At 43.7% G+C, this 22,547-nt stretch overlaps 1 protein-coding gene across 1 annotated transcript in view; it reads left to right on the forward strand.

Annotated features, from left to right (window-relative positions):
- Nucleotides 1-7,198: 7,198 nt before the first annotated feature.
- Nucleotides 7,199-22,547, forward strand: part of SLC12A4 (solute carrier family 12 member 4) — a gene marked incomplete at its 5' end in the record, with an annotated part of 46,614 nt that continues 31,265 nt past the window's right edge. Inside the window, one exon of the mRNA XM_084215437.1 lies at nt 7,199-7,472. Within this exon, the coding sequence (XP_084071563.1) occupies nt 7,199-7,472 (274 nt within the window). The remainder of the gene's footprint in view (nt 7,473-22,547) is intronic.

The raw sequence follows: 22,547 nt of genomic DNA on the forward strand, positions 1-22,547 counted from the left end.
CCAGAGTTGAAGGCATCTTAAACAATCGAAGGCTCATGCTTTTACATATGTGATATGAGCAGCCAAGAACTACAGGCGTAATATTGATGCAGACTATTGATTTGGTTCTAAAAGGTTGGTGCCAGGGCCCTTCCCCCAGTACTATCCTTTTCCTGACTAATGGACTTGTAGCATCCACAGAAATAAATCACTTCTGAGTAGTCCCATCTGGGCAAGTGGTGATGCTAGAAACCAAACCTCCAAAGTCTGACACACATGACAATTCTGTCACCTAAAATCTGGGTAGTTCAGCTCCTGTACCAAATTTCCACCCAGCAGGTGACTTGTCTGGGCCATGGCAGGACTCCTGCATGTTTTACATTGGACACAAACTACTCAGCTCTGCTTAACGCCTACATTCCTCCTTGCATGCCATTGAGCTGCTCCAGCAACACGCCAGCATATTTCTGTTTCAAGGCCAGCAAACACTGTGCATTAAGTCTAACCCCCTATATTCATATGAGTTTATTAACTTTTGATATTTCACCTAAGGTTCAGCGAGCATCTGCCCCACAGAACCGACTTTGCCGAGCCAGCTGTCGCATCCCCTCCTGCTGTGGAGTGAGGAGCAGAGCCCCAGCAGCTCATGCCAGAGCCAGCTGAGGCTGCTGCACTGCTCTGTCCCCGGCTGCAAGTTGCCTCCCCCGTTCCTGGAGATAGCACTGGTGTTTGTCTAAGCCGGTTCAGCGAGCTGGTCTTGCAGAAAACTTTTCTCCTTCAAGGGATGAGTTTCCCGCTGATGGTGTCAGTGATCGGGTTAACCATACTCATTGTTTGGGGAGGGGAGGAGTGAAAAAGCAGAGTGAGACTGCAGAAACTTGGATTTCTTCCATTTGCTATGGAAAGCAGCAGTTCTGTTTGCTCTTCTCTGGATTTATACATATGGAAGTGATCAAATTGCTTCAAATTCTGAAAACATAACATGTTTAAACTACAAAAGAAGCAAACAACCAGAAGATTCTTCCCACTAATGGTGGCTTTTATTTGCTCTTAAGATTTGTTGGATTTAATTTGCAGACCCAGAGCAGTATTTTAGTTGATCTTCTGAACCGTTTCCAGGGCAGACTGTGGTCCTGGATAACCCTGCTTGGACTGTTCCGGAAGGCTTGATTCAGTGGTTCAAGAATTATCTTTTTCTTTTTTTTCTTTCTAACTTTTTTTTTAATCTGGTCTTCATTTTTTGTCTTATCTAGAAGCCTTACAACTACATAGAACAACTTGACATGGGAATAGTAATTTGCTGGTATTATAATGATATTTTTTTTCATCTTCTGACACCAGAGAAATGGAAAAAGTTCCTCGCTGACCTTCATATTTATTTATAACTTCATTATGACTTTTTTTGTTGTTTGTTTGCAAACAAAAGCTACAACAAACCCCTCCCAAAAATTGTGACCTCAGAGAGGTATTGGACTTGGTTCAGTTGCTTCTCTGTCACGAGACAACAAATAGTGGAGGGGAAAAAAAACCCCCAAGCTAAGTAAACAAAGTTCAGCAACAGAAAAATGTGGCTGCTTCTAATTAAGGCTCTGGCCCTAACAATCAGAACTCAAATGAGAGGGCACTTAATTCCATTCTTTTGCTGTTGTCTCTCCCCAGACTGTTTTTTAAACTCCATTAAGATGATTCTTTCCTCTATATAATGGATATTTTCCTCTGAAGCCCTTTCTCAGCACCTGGTCTATCAGTTTTCATAAAACATTTCTTTTGTCGATTCTGCAATTAAAGTAAAGGTTAAGCCCAGGAAACAAGAATTCAAATTCCCCTGAGGGTTGCTGCTGAGAAACAAAATAAAGATCAAACTAAGTGAAATTAAAACTGAAGCTAATACAAGTTTCATCACACAAATCAAAAGAAAGTCCCTTTAGTCTGGAATACAAACATTTGAAAAAAGTTTAATGCAGCTTTGGATTTGGATTAATCTTCCTGAGTTTCCTTCTGTAGATAAACTCAGCATCTCATTAATCTTGTCTAGGCCTGTGCTCAGTTTCCTCTCTGAGCCCTTTATTAAAAATTAAATAGACCATGACAAATCTACCCATGCTAAAAATGCAACTGATATGAAAATTGATCCACAGAAAAGTATTTTTTTCCAGCATCTTTATTCTACTTCATCTAAAAATTACTGCCACATTTAACAAGTTTGTTGTAGAAAACCTTGATATAGTTGTTCTTATTTGAGTGTGCAGAACCTGGGTGAGTAGGAAGGAAATGGTATCTCAAAGACTAAGCAACTTTTCAGTTTCTAAAGATGAGATTAAGGTTTTTTGCAGAAATGGTTATTCTGTGCATCAAATACAGTTATAAATAATTTTACAAGTGAAGCAGAAGTTCCTCAAAGTAAATAAACTTTGAAGGTAAGTGGCACCATAGTGTCCTCTTGTGGTCTTTTAATGTTTAAGCTGTGATATGTTTTCTAGCAGAATAGCAAAATTTCCAGTTGTCTTTAGCAGAAGAGCTCCTGCCTTGCTCAGTGTGCCCTTTCCTTGCCTCACTTTTCTCCTGGAAAAGGCCCATGGAGGATTGCACATTGCATCTCCATGGATGCTGCTGTCGTGGTCCTCTCCAAAGGATCTCTTCCAGCCACTGCCTGGGCTTGCCATGGGCACTGGATCCTGCTCTTTGTGAGTGGGAAACCTTTACAGCCAGGCTGCCATTCCAGCCTGCTCTGCCCACAAGGCTGGTGTGATCCTCACACGTGGAGAAGCAGGAATGTGCTGAAAACCAAAGTTCACTCTGGTGAAATGCTGGCCACGAACTGGCAGAATTCCTGCCAAGCCTGATGTCCTGGGAAACTATGCCTTGGCAGAAGTGAATTTTGTTTTGTTATTTTATTTCTGATGGTCAGCTCTTGGCCATTTGTCACCCAGGTTCCACTCTAGTGGGAAAAATCTTTCAAACCAATAAATAATGGTTAAAGATTTCTTGCTGTGTTAGGGGCAACATAATTTCAGAGATGAATTAAAAAATGTATCTGAACTGCAGTGTAATGACTTATTCCTACAGATGATACTTTTCACTTGGTCTTGATTCTCCCAGTTAGAAAAACCAAAACTATTTAAAATTAGATAGCTCTCCATGAAATTCAGGAAGAATGGAAGGTAAGAAAAGCTGTCCTCAAATACATTTTCAGATGCTGTGTTTATCCTTTAAACAAATCACTTGCTTTGAGAAGGAGTTGAAATGACGCTGCTTTTTGTTATTTTGTTGTTTGATTGAGGTTAACATCCCATGTGGCAGGTCTGGGAGCTACCAACCCTCCAGAGCTGTACCAGGGCCTTCCATGTGTGCAGCACACCCCGGCTGAACCCTTGGAAGGGCTAACAAACACTGAGGGCAGTGCTCTCCTGGAGGAACCTCCCAGTGCTGCCTGCAGGGAAGGGATGAACCCCTGCACACAGAGCCCAGCCTGGCTGACAGCTGGGGATGTCTGCAGCCCCTGTCTCATGCTGGGCTCTGAAAGCCAAGCTCCTTTTTTAGTGCTTCAGAGGTGGGCACCTGCAGTCAGAAGTGTTCAAGGCAAACTTGACCTCGCTTGCCTGCCCTGAGGATTTCTATCAGGCTCCACAGCAGCTGACTGAACTGCCCTTCTGGAAGACTCAGAGTTTCTCACACAGCCTTTGAGTTGAAAACACAGTTTCTACTGTGGAAGGGCACTGACCTTTCAGCTGGAAGCTTTACCTGCTCAAGGTAGTTCACAAATATCCAGTGGCTTACTAATGAAGAACTGAACTGTGCCTTTGATTACATGATTTGCAGTTAGGACCAATTTAAAAGCAGTTCCTGGTTGTGTATCAGAGGGGAGAGGATGGATTTGCTGATCTTCAGGCTGCTGATTTCACTGATGCTGTAAATGTAAACTGGACTACTGAAAATACAGACCTTTTCTCTTCTAATAATCTAATAAGATTCTGCAGAGCTGAACTCCTTTTTTTTATTCTGTGAAACCACCAGGCTTTTTTCTTAGAAGTGCAGTTTTTCTCTGTTGATACTGGAGTGGGGTGTGTAGAAAGATTAAAAAAAAAAAGAAATTAAAATTATGGTCTCTTTTATGGGCTTTTTGTTTTCACTGACCAGTCTGTACCTATATAAAACCATAATCCCAAAATCTATTTAGCTTTGTAAAAAACAGGTAATTTTCATCCCTATTATTTAATGAGAAGATAGCAGTGCTGTTTCAGGTAAATATTGTAGATCATCCAGTTTCATTCCAGCATCATATTCATATCAGACAACTTTTGATAGCCCCTCATACCATTCAGAGTAACAGTCATTATCCTCAGGAAAAAAAAATAAAATTAATCACCCAGGTTGAAATTGTGTTCTCTTACAAACCAGATGCTAGACAAAGTTGATCTGGGTAGATAACTTCTCAGCTCTAAATACAGTTTTTCTGCAAGTCAGTAAAGGACCCTTGTCTTTAGACAAAGAAATATTTTTGCTTCAATAGACTTGAATGGTTTCCTAGGGCTCAATTCTCTGCTAAGGCATTTGGATATAGGTTCCATTCCAGAGAAGGGAGTTGCTGGTATATAAGCATGAGCCTAAATTTTTTTAAACTTTTTCTGCTCATGGGTTACAATTTCAGTGCTACTGATTCTATGATACTAAAATGTTTTGTGGTGGCAAAGATGCAGTTTTGGTGCCTAAAGAGTGGTGTCTCCTTGCCACATCTGCTTTCAAAAGTGCCATGAGAGGGAAGCACCCATTTTAATACTTCTTTCTGAATAAGCAGGACTCCAAAAACATTAATTTTGGAGACTTATTTCTTGCAGTCCCTGCCTCTTTTTCTAGGCCAGCTTACTTAGAGCAGACACCTTCACTCAAAAGCTTTATAAAGTGGAAAAGAGAAAAGAAGACTGAACATGAACAAACATGCTTAATGGTGAATTAGTGTCTTGTCCCTTTTCTATATAAAATTACTTGTCCCCTGTCAATTAATTTTCCTGTTTTCTTGGTGGGGTTTAGCTTGTTAGGTCAAACCTTTCATGAACACTAATTCAACCATAGAGGGTAAAACAGAAAATGCCACTTTTTGGCCTATTGTTCTACTTTCCTCTGGGGGATACAATTATTGCTTACTCAGAGAAATTGCAAGTAAAACTTTATAGATCTCAGGGGATCCCATTTACAAACATGCTCATTTTGGGGTTACTGGAAAAAAAAAATCTCAACCTAAGTCTTCGAGAAACTAGGAGTTTTCAACAGAGGAAATTCTGTTATTTTTTTTTAATCTCCTCCAGAACTGATAAGGCTGTTTACAGAGATACACACGGCCACATGAAGATCCTTGTTGTTTCCTCCAACAGAGCTAAGTGTCAAAAGTAAAATGCAGGTTATATGAAAGCACAGGAGTCTTAGAAGTCTTTCCACCTGTCTGATCAATACCAAGAGGTGGAATTACTCTCACTTGCCCCAGAGGTGGTCCACCAGCAACCTTGTGCTAAGTGAACTGAGAGACCTCGACCCCCTTGGCAGCAGTTGCTCCACAGCATGGATCCTTCATGCTCATTTCAAACCCCAATTAATTAAAAGTAGACTTATTAGTCAGTTCTCGTGAACAAAGCATTCTCCCTCATGTTTGTCTCTCTCCTGCTCATTACAAACTTTTCTTCCTCTCAGTGACCTGGGGGGTGCTTTGTCAGAAAGGCAGGACATATTCAGAAAGCTGGGGGCAAGGTGGGAGCACAGGAAAGGTCCAGCCTTAGCCCCTTCCTCTGCTCTAAGCTTTGCATCCTCCTGTAGACTCCTGCGTGATCCAAAGACAAATCTTACACCTGTGCTGGAATGTCTTGTCACTGTACACCCATTTCTTGAGTAGGGAACATTTCAGTCTACAGAAATCTACAGAATTAGTTTGAATAATTAGTAAAACACACAAACTGTTTTCCAGAGTTTTTTCCTGATGATTACACAACACATTAAAAAGACATCCTTCCACTGTCAAGGCCAGCTTTTAAAAGCAGATAATAAATGGCTTTATCCCCTATTAATTCAAGTTTAAACGCCACGTGAAGGCTACCATATGCGAAATGAAGGCCAAGATAACTGCTGCTGGTGCCAGCTTCTACAAATGTGAAGGAAATATCTAATTTTGCTCACTCGGGGGGAAGACGTTGGGTGGCGGGCGTGCCCTGAGCTTTACGGAGGGGATGTCACCGCTCTGCCTCCAGAGTGGGACCGAGCAGTGGTGTCCCCCGGCTCCGCAGCCCCGGGTGAGCGGCAGGGCCACGCTCCATCCGTCGGCTGCCTTAGCAACCGGCTGCTTTGCATCCAGCTACCGACACCCTCGGCCCCGGCCCGCATGCAAATCTCCGCGGGCAGCGCCCTGCCCGCGCTCCCCGCACGCCTCCGGCGCTGCCATGTTCGCCGTTCCCCGCGGGCTTGCTCCGCTTGCCACGTCCCTGTGCATCTTTTCGTGTCGCCGGGGCCGGAGCGAGCACAAGGGAAACCGCGGCGCTGCCACCGCAGGCACAGGAAGCGGGGACAGCTGCAGATGGCCCGGTACCGGCACCCTGCACAGCCCCGGCTCTCGGGGCGCCACTGCGCCTTCCGCCCGTTCGCCAGCCCCCAGCCGGGCTGGAACCGGCTGCTGGGAGCCGTGATATCTCTAACTAGGGATAACTAGCCGTGATATCTCTAACTAGGGATAACTAGCCGTGATATCTCTAGCTCTCACTGCCCGGCCCGGCGGGGCTCTCGGGTCCCCTGCCCGCCGCTCACTTGCTGATGCTCGCCCGCACCATCCCGTCCCTCCGGGCACCTCGGGACCACCCTGCTCCATCCCCACCGCCGCTCTCCGCGCATCGCTCCCGCCTAGCAAATGGCGGCGGCGGCAGGGGAGGGAGCCCGGGCCACGATGGAGGGGAAATTTCCTCCCCGAGGCGGCCCGGCAGCGTCCGCAAGGGAGGGCGGCGGGCGGCGGGCGCCCGCCCCGCCCCGCCCCGCTCCCACCGCCCCCGGGCCCGGCTCCTGTCACGATGAATGCGGGAGGAAGGCTCCCCCTTCCCCTCGCTGGCCTCGCCGCCTCCGGCCCCTCCTCCGCGCCCCCGCTGCTGAGCGCGGCCGCCCGGCGGAGCGACCCCCGCCCCCGCGCCCGGTGCTCGCCCGGCGGCCCCGGGGGCGGCGGGATCCGCACCGCCCCGGCGCTCGCACTGGAATGGGTGGAGTTGAGGAGCGCGGTTTCCTGAGAGGAAGTGACCGCACGGGGCAGGAATGCGCCGCCGGCTCCGCGCCGCGTCCCGCCTGCCTCGCCGCGGTGCCGCGGGGAGCCCTCTCCGCCCCGCCAGCCATGCCGCACTTCACCGTGGTGCCGGTGGAGGACAAGCCCCGCGCCGAGTACGACAGCGTAGAAGGGCTCAGCTGGGTGGACTACCGGGAGCCGGCCGCGGCGCCCGCCCCCGGCGATTCCTACGACACCGTCAGCTCCGACGGTGAGCGGGCACGGCCGGGCGGGGGGCGGCGGTGCCCACGCTCCGGGGCTCGGGGAGCCCGGCTCCCGCCCCGCTGCCGCCGGCTGCGGCAGAGACAAAGAAGGCGGGGGCGCTGGCGGTGGCTGCCGGGCTGCTCGGGGCGCCGCGCCCGGGGGAGGAGCCCCCCGGGTGCGCCGGGCGGCGGCGGCTCCGCTGTTGCCACGGCCGGGACGCGGAGCCCGGCGCGCTGGGGCAGCGCTGCCGCCCGTGTCAGCCCGCGGGCCGGGCCGGGCCGGGCCGAGCGGGGGCAGCGCAGCCCGCCCGGCGCAGCGGGGATGCCCTGGACGCGGGGTTCCCCGGAGCGCACAGGAGCCAGCCCGGGGTTCCCTCCGCCCCCCCCAGGCGCTTGGTGATAGCCCGGGGTGCGGCGGGGAGCGCGGCTGGCTCGGGGTATAGCTCTTATCGGTGCTCCCACAAGCTGCCTTCTCCAGAGGTGATAAGAGTACGTGGAGATAGGCTCGGATGTTTTCAGAGCTCCACTGCCAAAATAAACGGGTGATAGAGAATTCAGGTATATTAGCCGAATTTAACGGTGTCTGCTTTACTTGTTTATATCATCCTAAAAACGCGGCTGCCCTGCAAGGTCTCACTCCCGCAAACCGGGCCCTTGAATACTACTACAGCAAGTGCTTTGTGCCTGTGTGGCTGTCTCAACCGCTCCTGCCAGGCAGAGCTGCTTTTTCTTAGGGGTTAATTTATTCCAATTTCAGAAGGAGATCACGTAAGTAGGAGGGGATTTTGGGTGGTGAGAAGTACATTCTTTAACTAGGCAGCTGATATGAGTGCTTAGCCTGTCTTGGTGTTTTGCTGTGACTTTTAGATATAAATCATGTTAAATACAGTGAGTGTTTCTAGTGGGAATGTGAAGGACACTTAGATTCGGGCAGTAGTATAGTCCTGGTACAAGGTTGTTTTAGCTCTTTGTGCAATCTGTTCCCTTTTTTTTTTCTGCCTTGGTTATGTTTAGCTTTCTGTAACCTTTAGGAAGAGGATCTTCCCATGGGCTCATCTGATGAATCTTACTTACCCTCTGTGAATCATGAGTGACTCTAGGCAACAAAAGAAAAAGCAGTAAACACCTGACCTGATCTTCCTTGCCAGTGCAGTCAAACTTCTCAGACTGCACATGTTACTGAATGTACAGTAATCCCTGAAGGGAGCCTGCACTGCTCAGGCCTGTGCTTAAGGAAGGCAACAAGGTTATTTTGCTGAGTGATACTCAACTGTCATAAGAACAAAGTTCAGTTCCTGCCTTGTTGACTTGCTCATTTCTCTGAGAATACGCTTTTCAATCTCTGATTGTACAATTTTCAATCTCCAGTCTCCAATGCATGTGCATTCGGAGTTTCTTTCTTTGTATCATTTTCAAGGAAATTTTAGATTTTGAAGACCAAGTAGCTTACATAGCTCTAATGCCCGTTCTTTCCATGCCTAGTGTGGGTGTTTTAGGGTGATGAAAGGCAGGTGCTTTTCCCAAGCTGTCTGTTACTACAGACAGTTTGAGGCACTAGCCCTGAAGGCTGTGCAGGGCCTTTAATTTGTTTTGTAAAATAGGACTGTTTTACTCTCAGGCTGCTTACCATGCAGTCCCTGTGTGTATGAAAGTAACAGGTGTTTTTTACCCATCTCAGCAGGTCGAGGTGGACACCTCGTGGGATGCTTTTTCCAGTAGCTAGCTTTGGCCATGGGTTGGTAAGTGTGGCTTGTAGAAGCTGCTGCCATGGTGGATAAAGGAAGGCCAACTCAAACCACCTCTTATTTAGGTATGAGGCTGCCTGTAGGATGTGTGCAACCTACCCACTTCAGGGTACCCACTTGGCTCCTGTCACAGTCCATCAGTCAAGCCGTGGCCTCTAACGTGCTGCTGTCCCAGGTGCAGTGCACAGCCATGCTGCTGGAAGTTAGCTGAGTCTCTCTATTTTAAAGCTGATAAATATCTAGTACTTTCTCTACTAATATATGGTAGCTAGGTCTGTTTTTGTTTGAACTCTAACTGCCTTCCATTTTTTAATTTACTTTCACAGTAATTAAGTATTGTTTCATATCCTCGGGGTGTGTGTATAAAGATATGTGCCTTGCCTACCTGTCCTGACAAGCATGTTCTTCCTTACTAGCTTTTTCTGTTTTTCTCTGGTTTCTTGGGTTTGTAGCTCTGAGCTCAATCTTGTGTTATTCGCTTTGGTGCTGGTTTCTACATCCTGTGCAGTTACCCTGGCCTCTCACACAGGGGGTGTTGATGATATGACACAGTGCAGGTGGCAGCTCCTGTTGAAGGCAGAATGTCTCAGAGCTGTTCAGCACTGGCAGACTGGAGGCAAGAGGGGGACCCTGCTGAGCCTTCTGTGGCAGCTGATTACCTGGCTCATGGAGGGATTTGTTGGTGTTGGGGATGCCCCTGATTGGAGATAAGATAACCTGTTTGCCTTGAGTGCAGAGTTCAAGTTGTAGGTTGTGGCCTTACCGAAGTGCACACAGTTGTTTCTGACACATGGATGCACCCAGAGCTGCCTGAGCAGTGCCCATGGTCCAGGCTGGCTGTGCCATCCAGCAGCCCCACCACAGGCAGTGTGAGAAACGGCTTGCAGTTGTTCTGGTGAACCTTCTGCTGGGAAGATTTTATTTTGTCAAGTTGCTATTCAGAACCTGATTTCAGGACTTGTTTGGATTGCTCAGTTTGGTTGGATTGGTTGAGGTGACTCAGTAAGGACGTGGCCCTTCCAGAGTGTGGCCATGGCACTGGAGCTGTTTATAGCTGCTCTGTAACAGTCTGCAGGCTGTGTTGTGCAGTGCTCCTTGCAGGATATCTTAGGCTGTTGCTTATGATTCTGGTGGATTCTTTTTTTAGTTTGATCTTTTTACCGCTGCCTTCATTTGTCATATCTCTGGTTTTGAAGGCTTTTTTTTTTCCTAAATTTTGCTTTTTTTAGGACATCAAGTTTCACATCTGCAGATGTGAAACTGTTCTGCAACAGAATTTCTTGTCAACCATTTCCATAAGAAGACATTAGTCAGTGTGCAATAATTTAGCCTTGTCAGATAGTTCCAGTGCTTGCTTATGAATAAAATCAGCCTTTTATTTCTAAGTAGGTTCCACTGACTGCCAGTGCTTGTAATAGACTTTGACATCTTTCATTTAGAAAAAGAAGTACAAAGAATTATCCTGTGATCCTATGATAAACACGTGAGCCCTTCTTTATGGATCGTCAGGGATGAGAAATGTGAATTTGGCATCTCCACTGTCTTTGAAATAAAGCCAACATATTAGGTTGGGTACACAGGGCAAAAAGAGGGACAGTGGGGTCTGAATAGTGTTTAAAAAACCAAATACACTTTGCTGTATTAGAAATCTCAGCTCCACAGTCATTGTGCACCCAGTTAACCAAAGTGTGGCAGTGTCATGTGTCCTGTGGGAAGTTATTTATCTTCCCTTGACTTTTGTGTGGAAATGAGACACTAATCAGCTTGGTGTCACTAACTAGCTTTGGTCAGCTGCCACCCTTGGTTTTGCCAAGGAATTGCTCTGCTTATGTTCCAGTTATCACATGGCTTCTTCCAAGCCCAGAGTTCTCTGACCAGAGACCTTTACCTTGAGCTTACATTCTGTGTCAGTGTGCTCAGTGTTCTTGTGCAGCAGCAGCAGCAGATTGTGCTGCTCATTTGCAGTGAGCTGCTTTGGAAAGTGTGGGTAAAGTTCTGGTGTGATAGCAGCGTGCTTTTACTTTAAACTTCCTGGTTCACTGCTTTAATGTGTGGTAATTTACTAGTAAAGATTTTAAGTCTTTTGCAAGATTTGAAACTAAGCTCACATGAGATGTGTCTGAAGATACTTTTAATGGGGACACATAAATCATTCAAAAATTCTTCTTCAGAGGGCCTAATTCTTACATGTAGGTGTTTTGGCCAGGTTCAGAGATTAGATAAAATTTGTCACGTAATAAATTAGACAGTAGGGCTAAACAGGACAGCAGAAACATATCCAAATTTCATTTAAGTTTTCTTAAGAACTTCTGCTGGCAGCAGTATGGCTAAATGGCACTGTTATGGTGGTCATAGTGGAATATATTTGCATAACCTCTGTAGCACAAGTGTCTTCAGCATTTTTTGTGTTGCCTAAAAGCTGCAGAAAGGTCATAGAGGAGGCAGCCTGGGGTGGAGTTGAGGCAGAACCTCTGAATTGTTTCAGAGAAAAGAAAGTAACCTGAGAATAGCAATACTGATGTCAGTGAACTGTCTTTTCTGGTGGCTTGTTAACTGTTCTCTTACTGAAAATGGAATGGAGACTGCATCTTTTTCACTATAGTGGCATTTTGATGGGAAGGGTTTCTTTTCTGTTCTGCTGGCGTCTGGTTTCCCTTCTGTGAAAAGTATGATGTGTAAATTTGGAGATATTAAAGGTGTCCTGTCAGTGGTGAATATGTCAATATTTATTTCTTTTCAGAAAGAGTACTTGTGGGATCCACAGCAATAGTTATGGCTTTCAGTGCAGATCCTGTAAGGGGTTTTAGCAGCAGGGTCATACTATAGAAGTCCTGGAAGGTTTTTTTGTTGTTAGGGCTTTTTTCCTTTTCTTTCCTTTTTTCTTTTTTCAATTCTTTTGCTTTCTATTTGAGCAATCGGCAATTAGCACAGCAATGATTGCAGTGCTAAATTCCAGAATGCTTTTCTCAGCAATACAGGTGCATAGAGAAGTGGACTCTTGCTTCAGATAAGGAAAGATAAGAGTTTGGCATGTAGAAAATGAGAGTGGAAAAGTGCTTTGTGACATAATTAGCTGTTTGTAATAGCTGGGTGGGTGAAGGAGGTGGTATATACTTTTTTATACCCTGTAATCAAAGGAATTTTTCTGAGGAGCTCATTTTCCTGGAGCCCATGGTCGATATCTCTATTTTATTTTATTGGCTTGTAGCGTAGTAAGGTTTAGTTTGTTAAAATGCTTGTCTAGGAAAACAAAAAAGTTCTTGTTGCTGCATAAACTGCTACTTTTGCTGGGCATGTCTCCTACTTCTTCTAATTTGTGCAGTGATTAGGACTGAACTGGAGAGGCTGCAGCTGTCCAGTACCAAGGGGATCGTGGTGCCAGCTGCTGGTGAACAGGAGACTTAGCTAAATATAGGAATTCATGGGCCTTTTTGTGGGTTCTCTGGTATTTCAGCTATTTGAACAAGCTCTGGGAAGAATCTCTGTGATATGTCTGAGTGATGTGAAAGCAGCTCCCGTGCCCGTGTGTGCATGGGTCTGCATGGTGCAAAAACCTAAGGGAAGATTGTTGAAAAAACCCCAACACCCCTCTGCTGGTCTTTTGCAGCTGCAGATTTTTGGTGTTTTGGAGAACACCTGCATTAGAAGGCCAAGCAGTTGCACATGAAAAGACATAGATTTTCTACCTAATTCTCTCTGCCTGTGCTTGCTAAGCTGCCATTCCAAACTTGAGTTGAGTCTAAGTTTGAGAATATTTTAATAATGCTGAAGTGATATCTCCTATACAACCTCTGAACTTTTCTGGAGCATTTTAAGTACATTTTGGGTGTCTTGTGTTTGTATTACGTCTCTCTCTCATGGATAAAATTGATCTGTGTGTGTTATTAAATTTCCCCTTACAAATTTCTTCAGTGTTTCACTTCCTCAAAGAAAATAGTGACGTCTGCTTTCTTTTCCCTGCTGCAACAAAATTAAAGCATAAGTTTTTTGTGTGCTTTTCAATGTAGAATTTAATATTGGCTTTTGCTCTAAAGTTCTGTGTAGAATGAAGACTAAGGAAGTTTGCAGTCTCATAGACTAGGAAATGTAGCCAAACCTAATAAATTTAGCCTAGTAAATGTAGCCAAACCTAAAAATGTAGCCTAATAAATGCTGTTGGATGAGGTTGGAACAACCACCTTGAGGAAGATCAGAGTCAGTGATCACTGCCTTGTTTTGAAGTGCAAGTAACAGGATGGGGGATACCCAGTGCCACAGGGAGAGGCAAGCTGCATTTGGTGACTTTTCCAAGACCAAGTTAAGGATTTACCTCTGGTTTTGATTGTGATGCAACAAATAATATGCAGACTGCTTTAAATTAGAGAAAAATTGCTATTAGCACCAATACGTGGAGCAAGATTTCTTTGATCAAAGGGTCCATGTCTTCAACTTGCTGGTTCAAGGTTGCTCTTTAAATACTTTGTTCTGTGACCTGAATTACAGAGAAAAAAAAAAAGCGCCATTTTAAGACATGGTTTAAAGCCTTTTTGAATTACATTTTAGGGGTGTTTTGAATTACATTTTAGGGGTGTTTCCTTTGTCTTCAGTAACCTCTGAATTGGAAATTTTGCGTCTCTTAATTGTATTAAGCTGATTTTTATTCTCAGATAATAAAGTTTCAGGGTGGTTTTTTTGTTTGATTTAGTAAAACCTCTTTCTTAATTATTAGTTTTCAATAGGCAACTGTTTAAATGCTGCCAAGTGATCCCTTAGCAATGAGTAGTACTGTTCTTGTTCTTTCAGTTGAGCTGCTTTGGATGATTTCTTTCAGCATACTTGGATTTTGTCATGCATGGAGAACTGAGCATCTTTCACAGTGGCTGCTGTAGCAATTGCCGAGCAAACAATATCTTTGTTTTAAGCAAGCAACATAAAATACATACACCAAAAAATTAGTCTTTTCACAGACTCAAGTACGTGACAATTAATGTGTCTGTCTTTAAATTTAAAAGGTCTACACGAAAATACAGCCCTTAAATGCATGTAGGGTAAACCTCTGTGGAATTTGAAAATGACAACATTTTGTATACTGTAACTGCATATGTATATATGTAACTGTGTCTGGTGGTTACTTTGTAACTTGTGTATTTGTTCCCTATAGCTTTTATTTTAAACACTGTTTTACAAGTTTCAAACTTTCACTTCTGGACAATAAAAAGAAGTTCCTGGAGTGAATGGAGTAGCATGTTTTTCCTAACAGGGCTTTAGATTTTGTGGTGGGTTCTAGGTAGGGCTTGGAAAAGAAGGTTGTTTACTTTCCAGCGGTGTTAAATCATGTCTGAGCAGCAGAGGTACAGGTCAGAACAGTTCTGGGAATACATTTTCTCAAATTTTTGTTGCTGTTCAAGGTACCAGGTGGAGTTCTTTCTTAATCATCTTTTGATCTTCTTTGTGTTCTGTAGGACAGAGAGATGGAATTTGACATGCAGAATAAAGTGCTAATTGCCCCAAAAAGCTTTTACTCAATTAGCTTGTGGATGAATGGGGAAGTTTGATAACTTGGCAGTTATGCTCTGCTGACTGGATGCAGCTTTAGACTTATTGAAAATTTAAATGAAATGGCATTTTGCTGAGGAGAAGATAAGAGGCCAGTGCCAGGCAGGGCTGGGCAAGGAGTGAGGGAGGAGGTGGCTGGGGGTGGTGGAGGGGTGGTCATCATCCCACCTCTGTGTGATGGTCACAGAGCTGCTCCAGGAAGCTCCTCCGTGTAAGGCATGGCGTGCCAGCATTCCCACAGGTATTCACATTTTGGGGTTGCCGTGTCTCCAGGGTTTTTGGCCCACAGCTCCATCCTCTGGAATGCAGAACACTTAATTTGCTCCTTTCCCTCCACCCAAGTGACCTGCATTGTCCTAGAAGCCCAGCTCTTTCATTGATTGGCACATGGTCTGTCCTGTCATGAGGATGCCATCCATCGATTGCTTTAGAAAGGAGAATCAAAGCTGTGAGCTGCTGGTGCAGGCTGCCTTGCAGGGATTGTGTAACCACATCCTGGCAGAGGAGCAATGCAGAGCTGTGTAGGGCACTCTGTGCTGTGAATAGGTTCAAGGTAATTATGCCTCAACAAGACTACATGTTTTTTTTCCCCTGCAGTCTAATTACCAACCTTCAGTTTCATCTCCTACCAGTAGCCAGCAATTTCTTCTGTTTATCTGAGGGATTTAGAGCATCATTCAATCACTGCATTTACCCTCTTATCATGAAGCAGACCATACAACCTTCTGACTTTCCCTTCTATGTCAAAGGAAAAAAAGGATTTTTATGGTGTGCCTCTAGAAGCTGCTCATTTACTCAGTTAAGAAGGGCAAACTTGTTGAGACTTACTCTTGCATACTTTACATTGCTGATTGCTGCAGTTAAACACAGTTTTTATGCCCTGCAGTATAATTATTTTCCATAAAATTATCTATAGCAATGCTACTTTGTTTTATGACCCTGTCTCTGTTTGCAAGCTGAGTAGCCCTGTGTGCAAAGTCCACCTCTGGTCAGATCTGAGTCAGGACTGGGAGTAATTCAAGAGGATGGCTCAGCTGCTGCTGTCTCTGATGGAGGACAGCACATCACTGTCTCTCTTCTGCCTTCCCTTTGCATTCAGGAGCTTCATCTTGCTGATCCTCTTCTAAATGGTATAATTGATCTTATTTTTCTCCTGCTTGCTGTAGTATATATTTGTGTCCAGAGCTGACACAGAGGTAGAAGTTTGTTGTCTTGCAGATCTGATTTTAGAATCTACTACTCCTGTATCTTTTTGGCTTTGTTCTGCTAAGGTTTGACCTGTCCAGTCTGATTTCACAAGGTGAAGTGTTTGGCAGTGGTACCACTTGACCACTCCCACCCCCTCAACAGCATCCCTTCCTTTCCTTTGATTCCTGTTTGTGTTCCGTGCCCTGTGCTGGGCCGTGGCTGCTTCGAGAGCATCACAAGCCAACCCTTGCTTCAGCTCCTGCATGGAACTTTTATCTTGTCTTCTTTGTCTGGGCCAGCACAAACCACTCACTCCTGATGTGTTTCTGTGTTCCAGGGAATCTGGTGACAATGTCAAGGGTTAACTTCTGAGGCATGGTGGCCAGACATGAAAGGAGGTGTAGTTGAGCCATGTTTGGTAAATCCCAATTCTGTGTAACCAGACAGTGGGATGATTATCTGCCTTGTGTTAAGATGCCTTTTAGCACACATGCAAGGAGCTTTAAAGCTGTAACTCAAGGCAACACAGAGAGAATTATTTGATTGCAGTATTTTGCCTTTGCCCTTTAAAGACACTGTATTGTAGACTTTTTTGGTAGAAGCATTTATTTAGTGGGAGCAAAATCACTATTATACATGTTGGAGTGTTTTCTGACTTAGATTGTGTTCAACTGACTGGTGAAGCCTAAAAATGATCTAATGTTGCTGATTGCTCTTTGAAGAGTTTCTCTAAGCTATTGTGTTATACCCACTTTGCTCTGATGCTCTTGCAAACAGATGAACTTTCTGTAAAATGATGGTAAAAGCCACTGTGGTTTCTGCAGATATCTGACATCTGTGCTGTGTTGCACTGTGGGAAATGTGCTGTTTTGGGAGACTTGTGGGCTCTTTGTAAATGTGTGTCAAAATATTTGTCTTTTAGAAGAACAGTGGTTTTCTCTTTATCATGTGCAATGTCAGAGCTCTCTCCACCCTCTGAGATGTTCAGTGGGAAGGAGTGACTCCCTTTGCTTGGAGAAGTATCCTGCTGACTTGTAATTTCTCTAAGTATTATGACCAGAGTTAGAGTGAGTTTTGGCTGTTTATAGCACTTCACACTGGATGGTCATCCTTGGATTTGCTTAACTTTTATTTTTTCTTTTTTTTTTTCCTCCTCCTTGAAACCCTCTCCCTTTCCTTTTTCCTTGGCTTAAAAAAACACAAAACTCTCGTGAACTTTGTTTCCAAATGGAGCACAGTACTTCTCAAATGTAAGAAATATCTGATGTTCAGCACTTTCTGTATGAGTTAACTGACTTAAAACCAATGACATTCAGGGTTTCACAATCTTGGAAGTGGTTACCAATGACTTTCTGCTGTCTTCCCGGAATGGATGATGGTAGATAGATGTCTGTAAATGTACATTGTATGGTATGCAATGCACAGAATGCACATACATTGAAATGTTCAAAGTAACTAAATCTCCTTTCTTCTGTCATTTTCTGCATGTCTGGAGCATATTTAGCATCCTGGCTCTTACCTTATTTCTTTCCACTTGTTCTCTGGAGGAAATTTTTTGGGCTGGTGGCAATGCTGGCTTTTAGTGGTCACTGTTCCCATCTGCTTTCTCTCACTCCAAGGTTTGTGCCTGTACAATTCTTTGTGTTGAGCTGGAGGAGGGAACAGGTATGTCCAAAACGGTGGTGTGTATTTTTTGGGCTTTTTTTTGTTTGTTTGTTGTTGTTCTCTTTTGTACTGTGAAGTCATGGTCAGTTGAACATGTATAGAGCTGAAAAGAATTTTCTCTATTTGCTCTCAGAAAGAAAGGTGAATTTGAATTGAATGTTGCATGGAATCTGCATACTGGTCTCATAGATGTATGTTGCATAGGTTGGTTTTTATAGTGCGATTTTTTTTTTTCATCTGGCAGTGACAGGTTATATTATGAAAGCTCCCAAGTGATGTGAGTTCCTAAATCCAATTTCTCAAAAGTGACTTGGCATCTTTAATTACACAGGTATTCCTGGTGACTGCACCTACCTCATCATGTAGCTCAGTCTTAGTGAGGTGTGTGCAGGTATGCAGAGGATCTCCTTGTGCATGGGCAGAATGGTGGGGGCTCTGGTAGCTATGAAGTGCTTAGAATCAGTGAGTTAGTATTTCTTGTGTATCTTATATAAACCTTCCATTTCATCCTGCTGTTTCTTTTTTTTTTTTTTTTTGTGATCTCACATGCGGTTCATCCATTAATGGGTCATCCTATTCTAATGTATTGAAGATGGAAAGAAACTGATCACTGTTTTCACTTGAAAGCTGAAATGCCTGCAGGGCTAACGTCACAGAGCTACTCTTTTTGTGGCACTAGCAGGTTTAAAACCCTGTCTGGTTCCACACTCAGCAAGCAGCAGATTTGTGGCACACTTTTCTGAGTAAGGGTGCAAGCAACTACAATGTGCCTCTTAAATGTGGCTGTGCTTGGATTTCACAAGTAGCATTTTCTCTAAGATCCTGATTTTTGTGTATTTTTTGTGTTGAAAGGATTATAATGCCAGGATTATATCAGTGTCAGCTTAACTTTCAGTAAGGACCTCTTGCTTCTTGGAAGAGATCAGCCCAATTCAACATTGCAGCCAGCACTTTGGCAGGGCAGGCAGAAACAGTTCTTTTGGAAATACAGTATTATTAAAGTTGTCCAATCCTCAAGACTTCACAGAGGAAGCATTTACTAAAGCATGTGCTAAGAGCTGGAAGAAGGATAATGGTAAACCAAGTTACTGAAAATGTCAAAGAACTATTGCTAAAGGGTAAGTATTTTATGTTGATATTAGCACCTACAAAGAATGGTCAGTGTTCTGAAGCTATCAGTGTATCTTAACTGAAAAATCAAGTCATAATGCTTTCTGAAACACAGGGTTATTAAATTGTTAAATTCTTCAAGTTGTGTAGGGTCAGACAACCTGATGGGTAAGGCTGTTCTCTAATCTAGTTTTGAAAAGTACAGTAGAAGTCTTCACACTTCCCTCGTGTTTATGTAGGGATAAATCCATGATCTGTGCTTAATTGTAGACGTAATTTTTTACTCTGCTCCAGCCTATCTGTTGCATAGGATATTGTCTGGGAAAGTTTTGGCTGTTCCTTTCAAGCAGAGCACAAGCAAGTGCCATCTTTTAAACTCTGAACTGGTTCAGAGGAATGACTAAATTATCAATAATACAGCTTTTTATTTTAGTTTCTGGGTACAGTTATGTTTTGTTTGTATCACTTCTATAGGTGCCACCGCTGTTGCTGATGATAAATGTGTACTGCAATGTAGTATGTAATAAGTCTTAAGAATCACTTCTTTACTAGTTGGGTAACATCCAGTAAACTCAAAACTATATTGAGTGTCAATTAACAGTGAAGTAACCAATGTTATTACACAGCATAATAATGTTATAACAGTGAATGAACAGTATATACCATTAACATGGGCATGGGTGTCAGTGCTTTGGTGTTTAAGCTGCAGTTTCTGATGGAAGTGTGTGTCTGGAGCAGATGTGAGTGTTCAGTGTTGCTGAACTGATTGTTTGAGCCTGTGTTTCAAGTACAGAGGATCTCAAAGCTCTCCAGGGAAAGATCTGTCCTTTCATTCTGCTCTGCTTTCCTCTCATAAGCCTCATTGTTGCATGGGTTCTTATCTGGAGTGACTTTGGCCTTTATTTTGATAAAATACTGGGTCAGCTGGGGTTTTACACCTTGTGCTTTCCTCCACCTTCAGTGAAAATTGCCTGGTGGCCCAAGGTCTTGTGTGAACTGGCATTAACAGATTTCAATTAGTTATTTCAGTAGCAATGCCTAGTTTGTAGTGTGAATGAGCTTTGTCTAACGAGATGCAATAGTGGTTATTTCCTATTTCTGGTGTAAATACAATAATCCTATTAAAAAAAACCCCACACCTAAACCAGCCCAGCCTCGAAAGAATTTAGTAGAGTTTTAAAAACATTTTGAGAAATGTTTTTTACTGAGCTTGGAATCACTTTGCTACTTTTGTCCTTTTCCTACTGCAAAATAAAGAAATTATTGTTTTCAGTTTTTAAAAATATGAAAGTTGAGTCATGACTTTCTGTTTTTTCTTGAAAAAAGTGCTGTGGGTATAACTGACTACTTTGTAGCTAAAGTGAAAATAAGTATTCTTCGTTATCAGATCCCGTGATGTCAGCTGTCTGTTCTGCTGCCATAAATGAGTTTGTAACCAGAATTTTCATTTTAGAAATTCTTTGGGTTTCTTTTGGCTAGTTGTGTGTTGTCCATGGAGAAACAAGTATTTCTAATGGGCTGCCTTTTTTTATTATTGCTTAAAGTTATCTTGATTTTGGACTGCTGCTGATGTTGGATTAGGATTTTGCTAAATTGATGAAAGTAATTTAAGATGGAAGCAATGTCTGATTTCTGTTAATGAAATGCCAAGGTGGTGATATCTGCAAAAGCATAATTGTGCATTGAATTGTGAATTATTTGGTACAGTCTCACGAACGAACCAAGAAAAATATTCCATAACAGTTCTGAGAATGAATGAATTTTGTTTAGTCCAGCCACATGTGAGGAACCACATGAATAGAAGCAGACTTGGAATGTATTTAAATCAAATTGTTGTCTGCATGTTTGTTAGGTTAGCCTAGGATGACAGTCTCTTGGTTTGCTTCAGCAGTACTCCTGGGTGCTTGGCTGTGAGATGTGGAGATACCAGGGTTCTTGGGCTGCTGGCAAAGTCCAGGAAGCTTGTTGAGGGTTTTCTGTTTCTCAGCAATTCCCAGACCTGCAGGTCTTGATGGCCTGTGAGTGATGAGCAGAACACTCTGAACATCACACAGCCTTTGGGAGGAACAGTGTGAGCATGATCCTCATTGACATCTGGGAAATGGTGTCTCAAGAGCTGTTAAAAACAAACCAAACCCCCAAAGTATGATAAAAATGGACATGGGCAGCTTTTTATATGAAAAATTTATCCTTTATATGAAAACTTTATTCCAAGGCTGTGAACAAATGCCCTCAAAAATCTGACTAATAAAATCTGATTGTGCAATCATTTCTGTTTGGAGCAATCCCATTGTTTCTCCTTTTTTTTTTCCCAGTAGAATACCCACCTTTGGTGTATTCATTTGCTTCTCGGTCTTGTGGGAACAGTTAAGTGTAGCAAACCTATTTTGATTTTGTGGTCAAAAATCAAAGTAAATTGTGTCTTAATTGCCACTTGTGTAGAAATTTGCAGAACTTACTGACACATGAACACCTGAGAAAGCACAAATAAATCAGAACAGAACTAACTTGCTTTCCAAAGTGGGATACATTTTGCCTGTCTTAAAATATCTATAAATCAGGGTTTTATTTAGGTTAGGCTCTCTTTAGAGGTAATTTGCAGCGTGTCAAGGTGCATGCACAGGAGAGGCACTGCAGGGGTCAGCTAAGTGAGCCATCTCCTTCTGAGTGAGGAGTGAGCCTGTGTGATTAGTTGGCTTCAACAGCCTGCTGTTAGATTGCTCTTATTGAGGGAAACCTGCAGCAACTACTTGGGTATCAACTCTAATTTCTAATCTTAGATTCCAGTGTTACTAGTAGATGAAATATTATAAGTATGAATATCAAGTATTATAAGTATGAAGATCAAGTAGTGTTCCCTGTGCATGAAAATGGCTCAGTTTGTGCCCTTAACTATCACAGGTTTTGTGGCCAGTAATACTTGTGAAATAGTGTCTGAATAATATCAAAACATGGTGTTAGCTGTTAGACAGGCTGTTTCATCACAGTGTTTGTTACTGTGGTGGACACAAAGGAGCCTGTAGATGCATAGTACAATTACACATGAGGTGCTAACTCTTACACTGCTCCAGAAATTAAATTGCATTCAGGGGAGGAGTGTTGGGCTGTCCTTTGAGCTGATTTTCTAGGAAATACCTGCTGTTTGTTGGTTATAAAGGGGTAAATAAACCAATGTGTTTCTTGGTCAAGCTGAACATTTCCGTTCCAGCTCTGACCTGAACTCTGATTTGCACTGAAATTATCTGAAGAAATTTAGTCCCTCACTTAAGACTTGGCACTTGGCGCTTGAGGCAGGGAGGATTGTGGCAGCCCTGCATGCCACTCTCACCTGTCCCAGCAGTGTCTGGAGCTTTGTGCAGCTTTCCTGCCTCCAGAGCACGTTGGAGGCTGTGTTCCTCCTGAGATGCTGGGAGCAGGCTGTGTGTGCCTCTGCCAGCCGGCGTGAGCTCAGCTGGGATGTGCCTGGAGAAGCAAAGTGGCAGAAGTTTCTTATCAAAGTTCAGCCCTCTTCAGAATGTGCTTTTTCTTTAGTGTTTTAACCTTGCTGTAGCTTAAGTGACATTGCTGTGTTCACTTTGGTATCTGTCTGGGTCAGACTAAAGCTGGTCAGGCTCTGTCCATCTGTGCCTTCAGCACTTTTTATCTTGCCAGGTAGATGAAGTTTCCATAAGAAGTGGGTGAGCATCTCTGGGTTAGTCATGACCTGGTGGAAGAATCTGTAGTTTTTTTAAGATGTACTAATTTCTGTTTCTTTATCTGAATGTGATGAAGTAGGGGAGTGGTGGTTTTTTGTAAGGGTGTTTAGAAACTGGCAGTAGAGAAAAATAAAAGCTTGACAGG

Source organism: Fringilla coelebs, assembly GCF_963513975.1.
Source record: "Fringilla coelebs genome assembly, chromosome: 14".
In the NCBI taxonomy this organism is placed as follows: domain Eukaryota; kingdom Metazoa; phylum Chordata; class Aves; order Passeriformes; family Fringillidae; genus Fringilla; species Fringilla coelebs.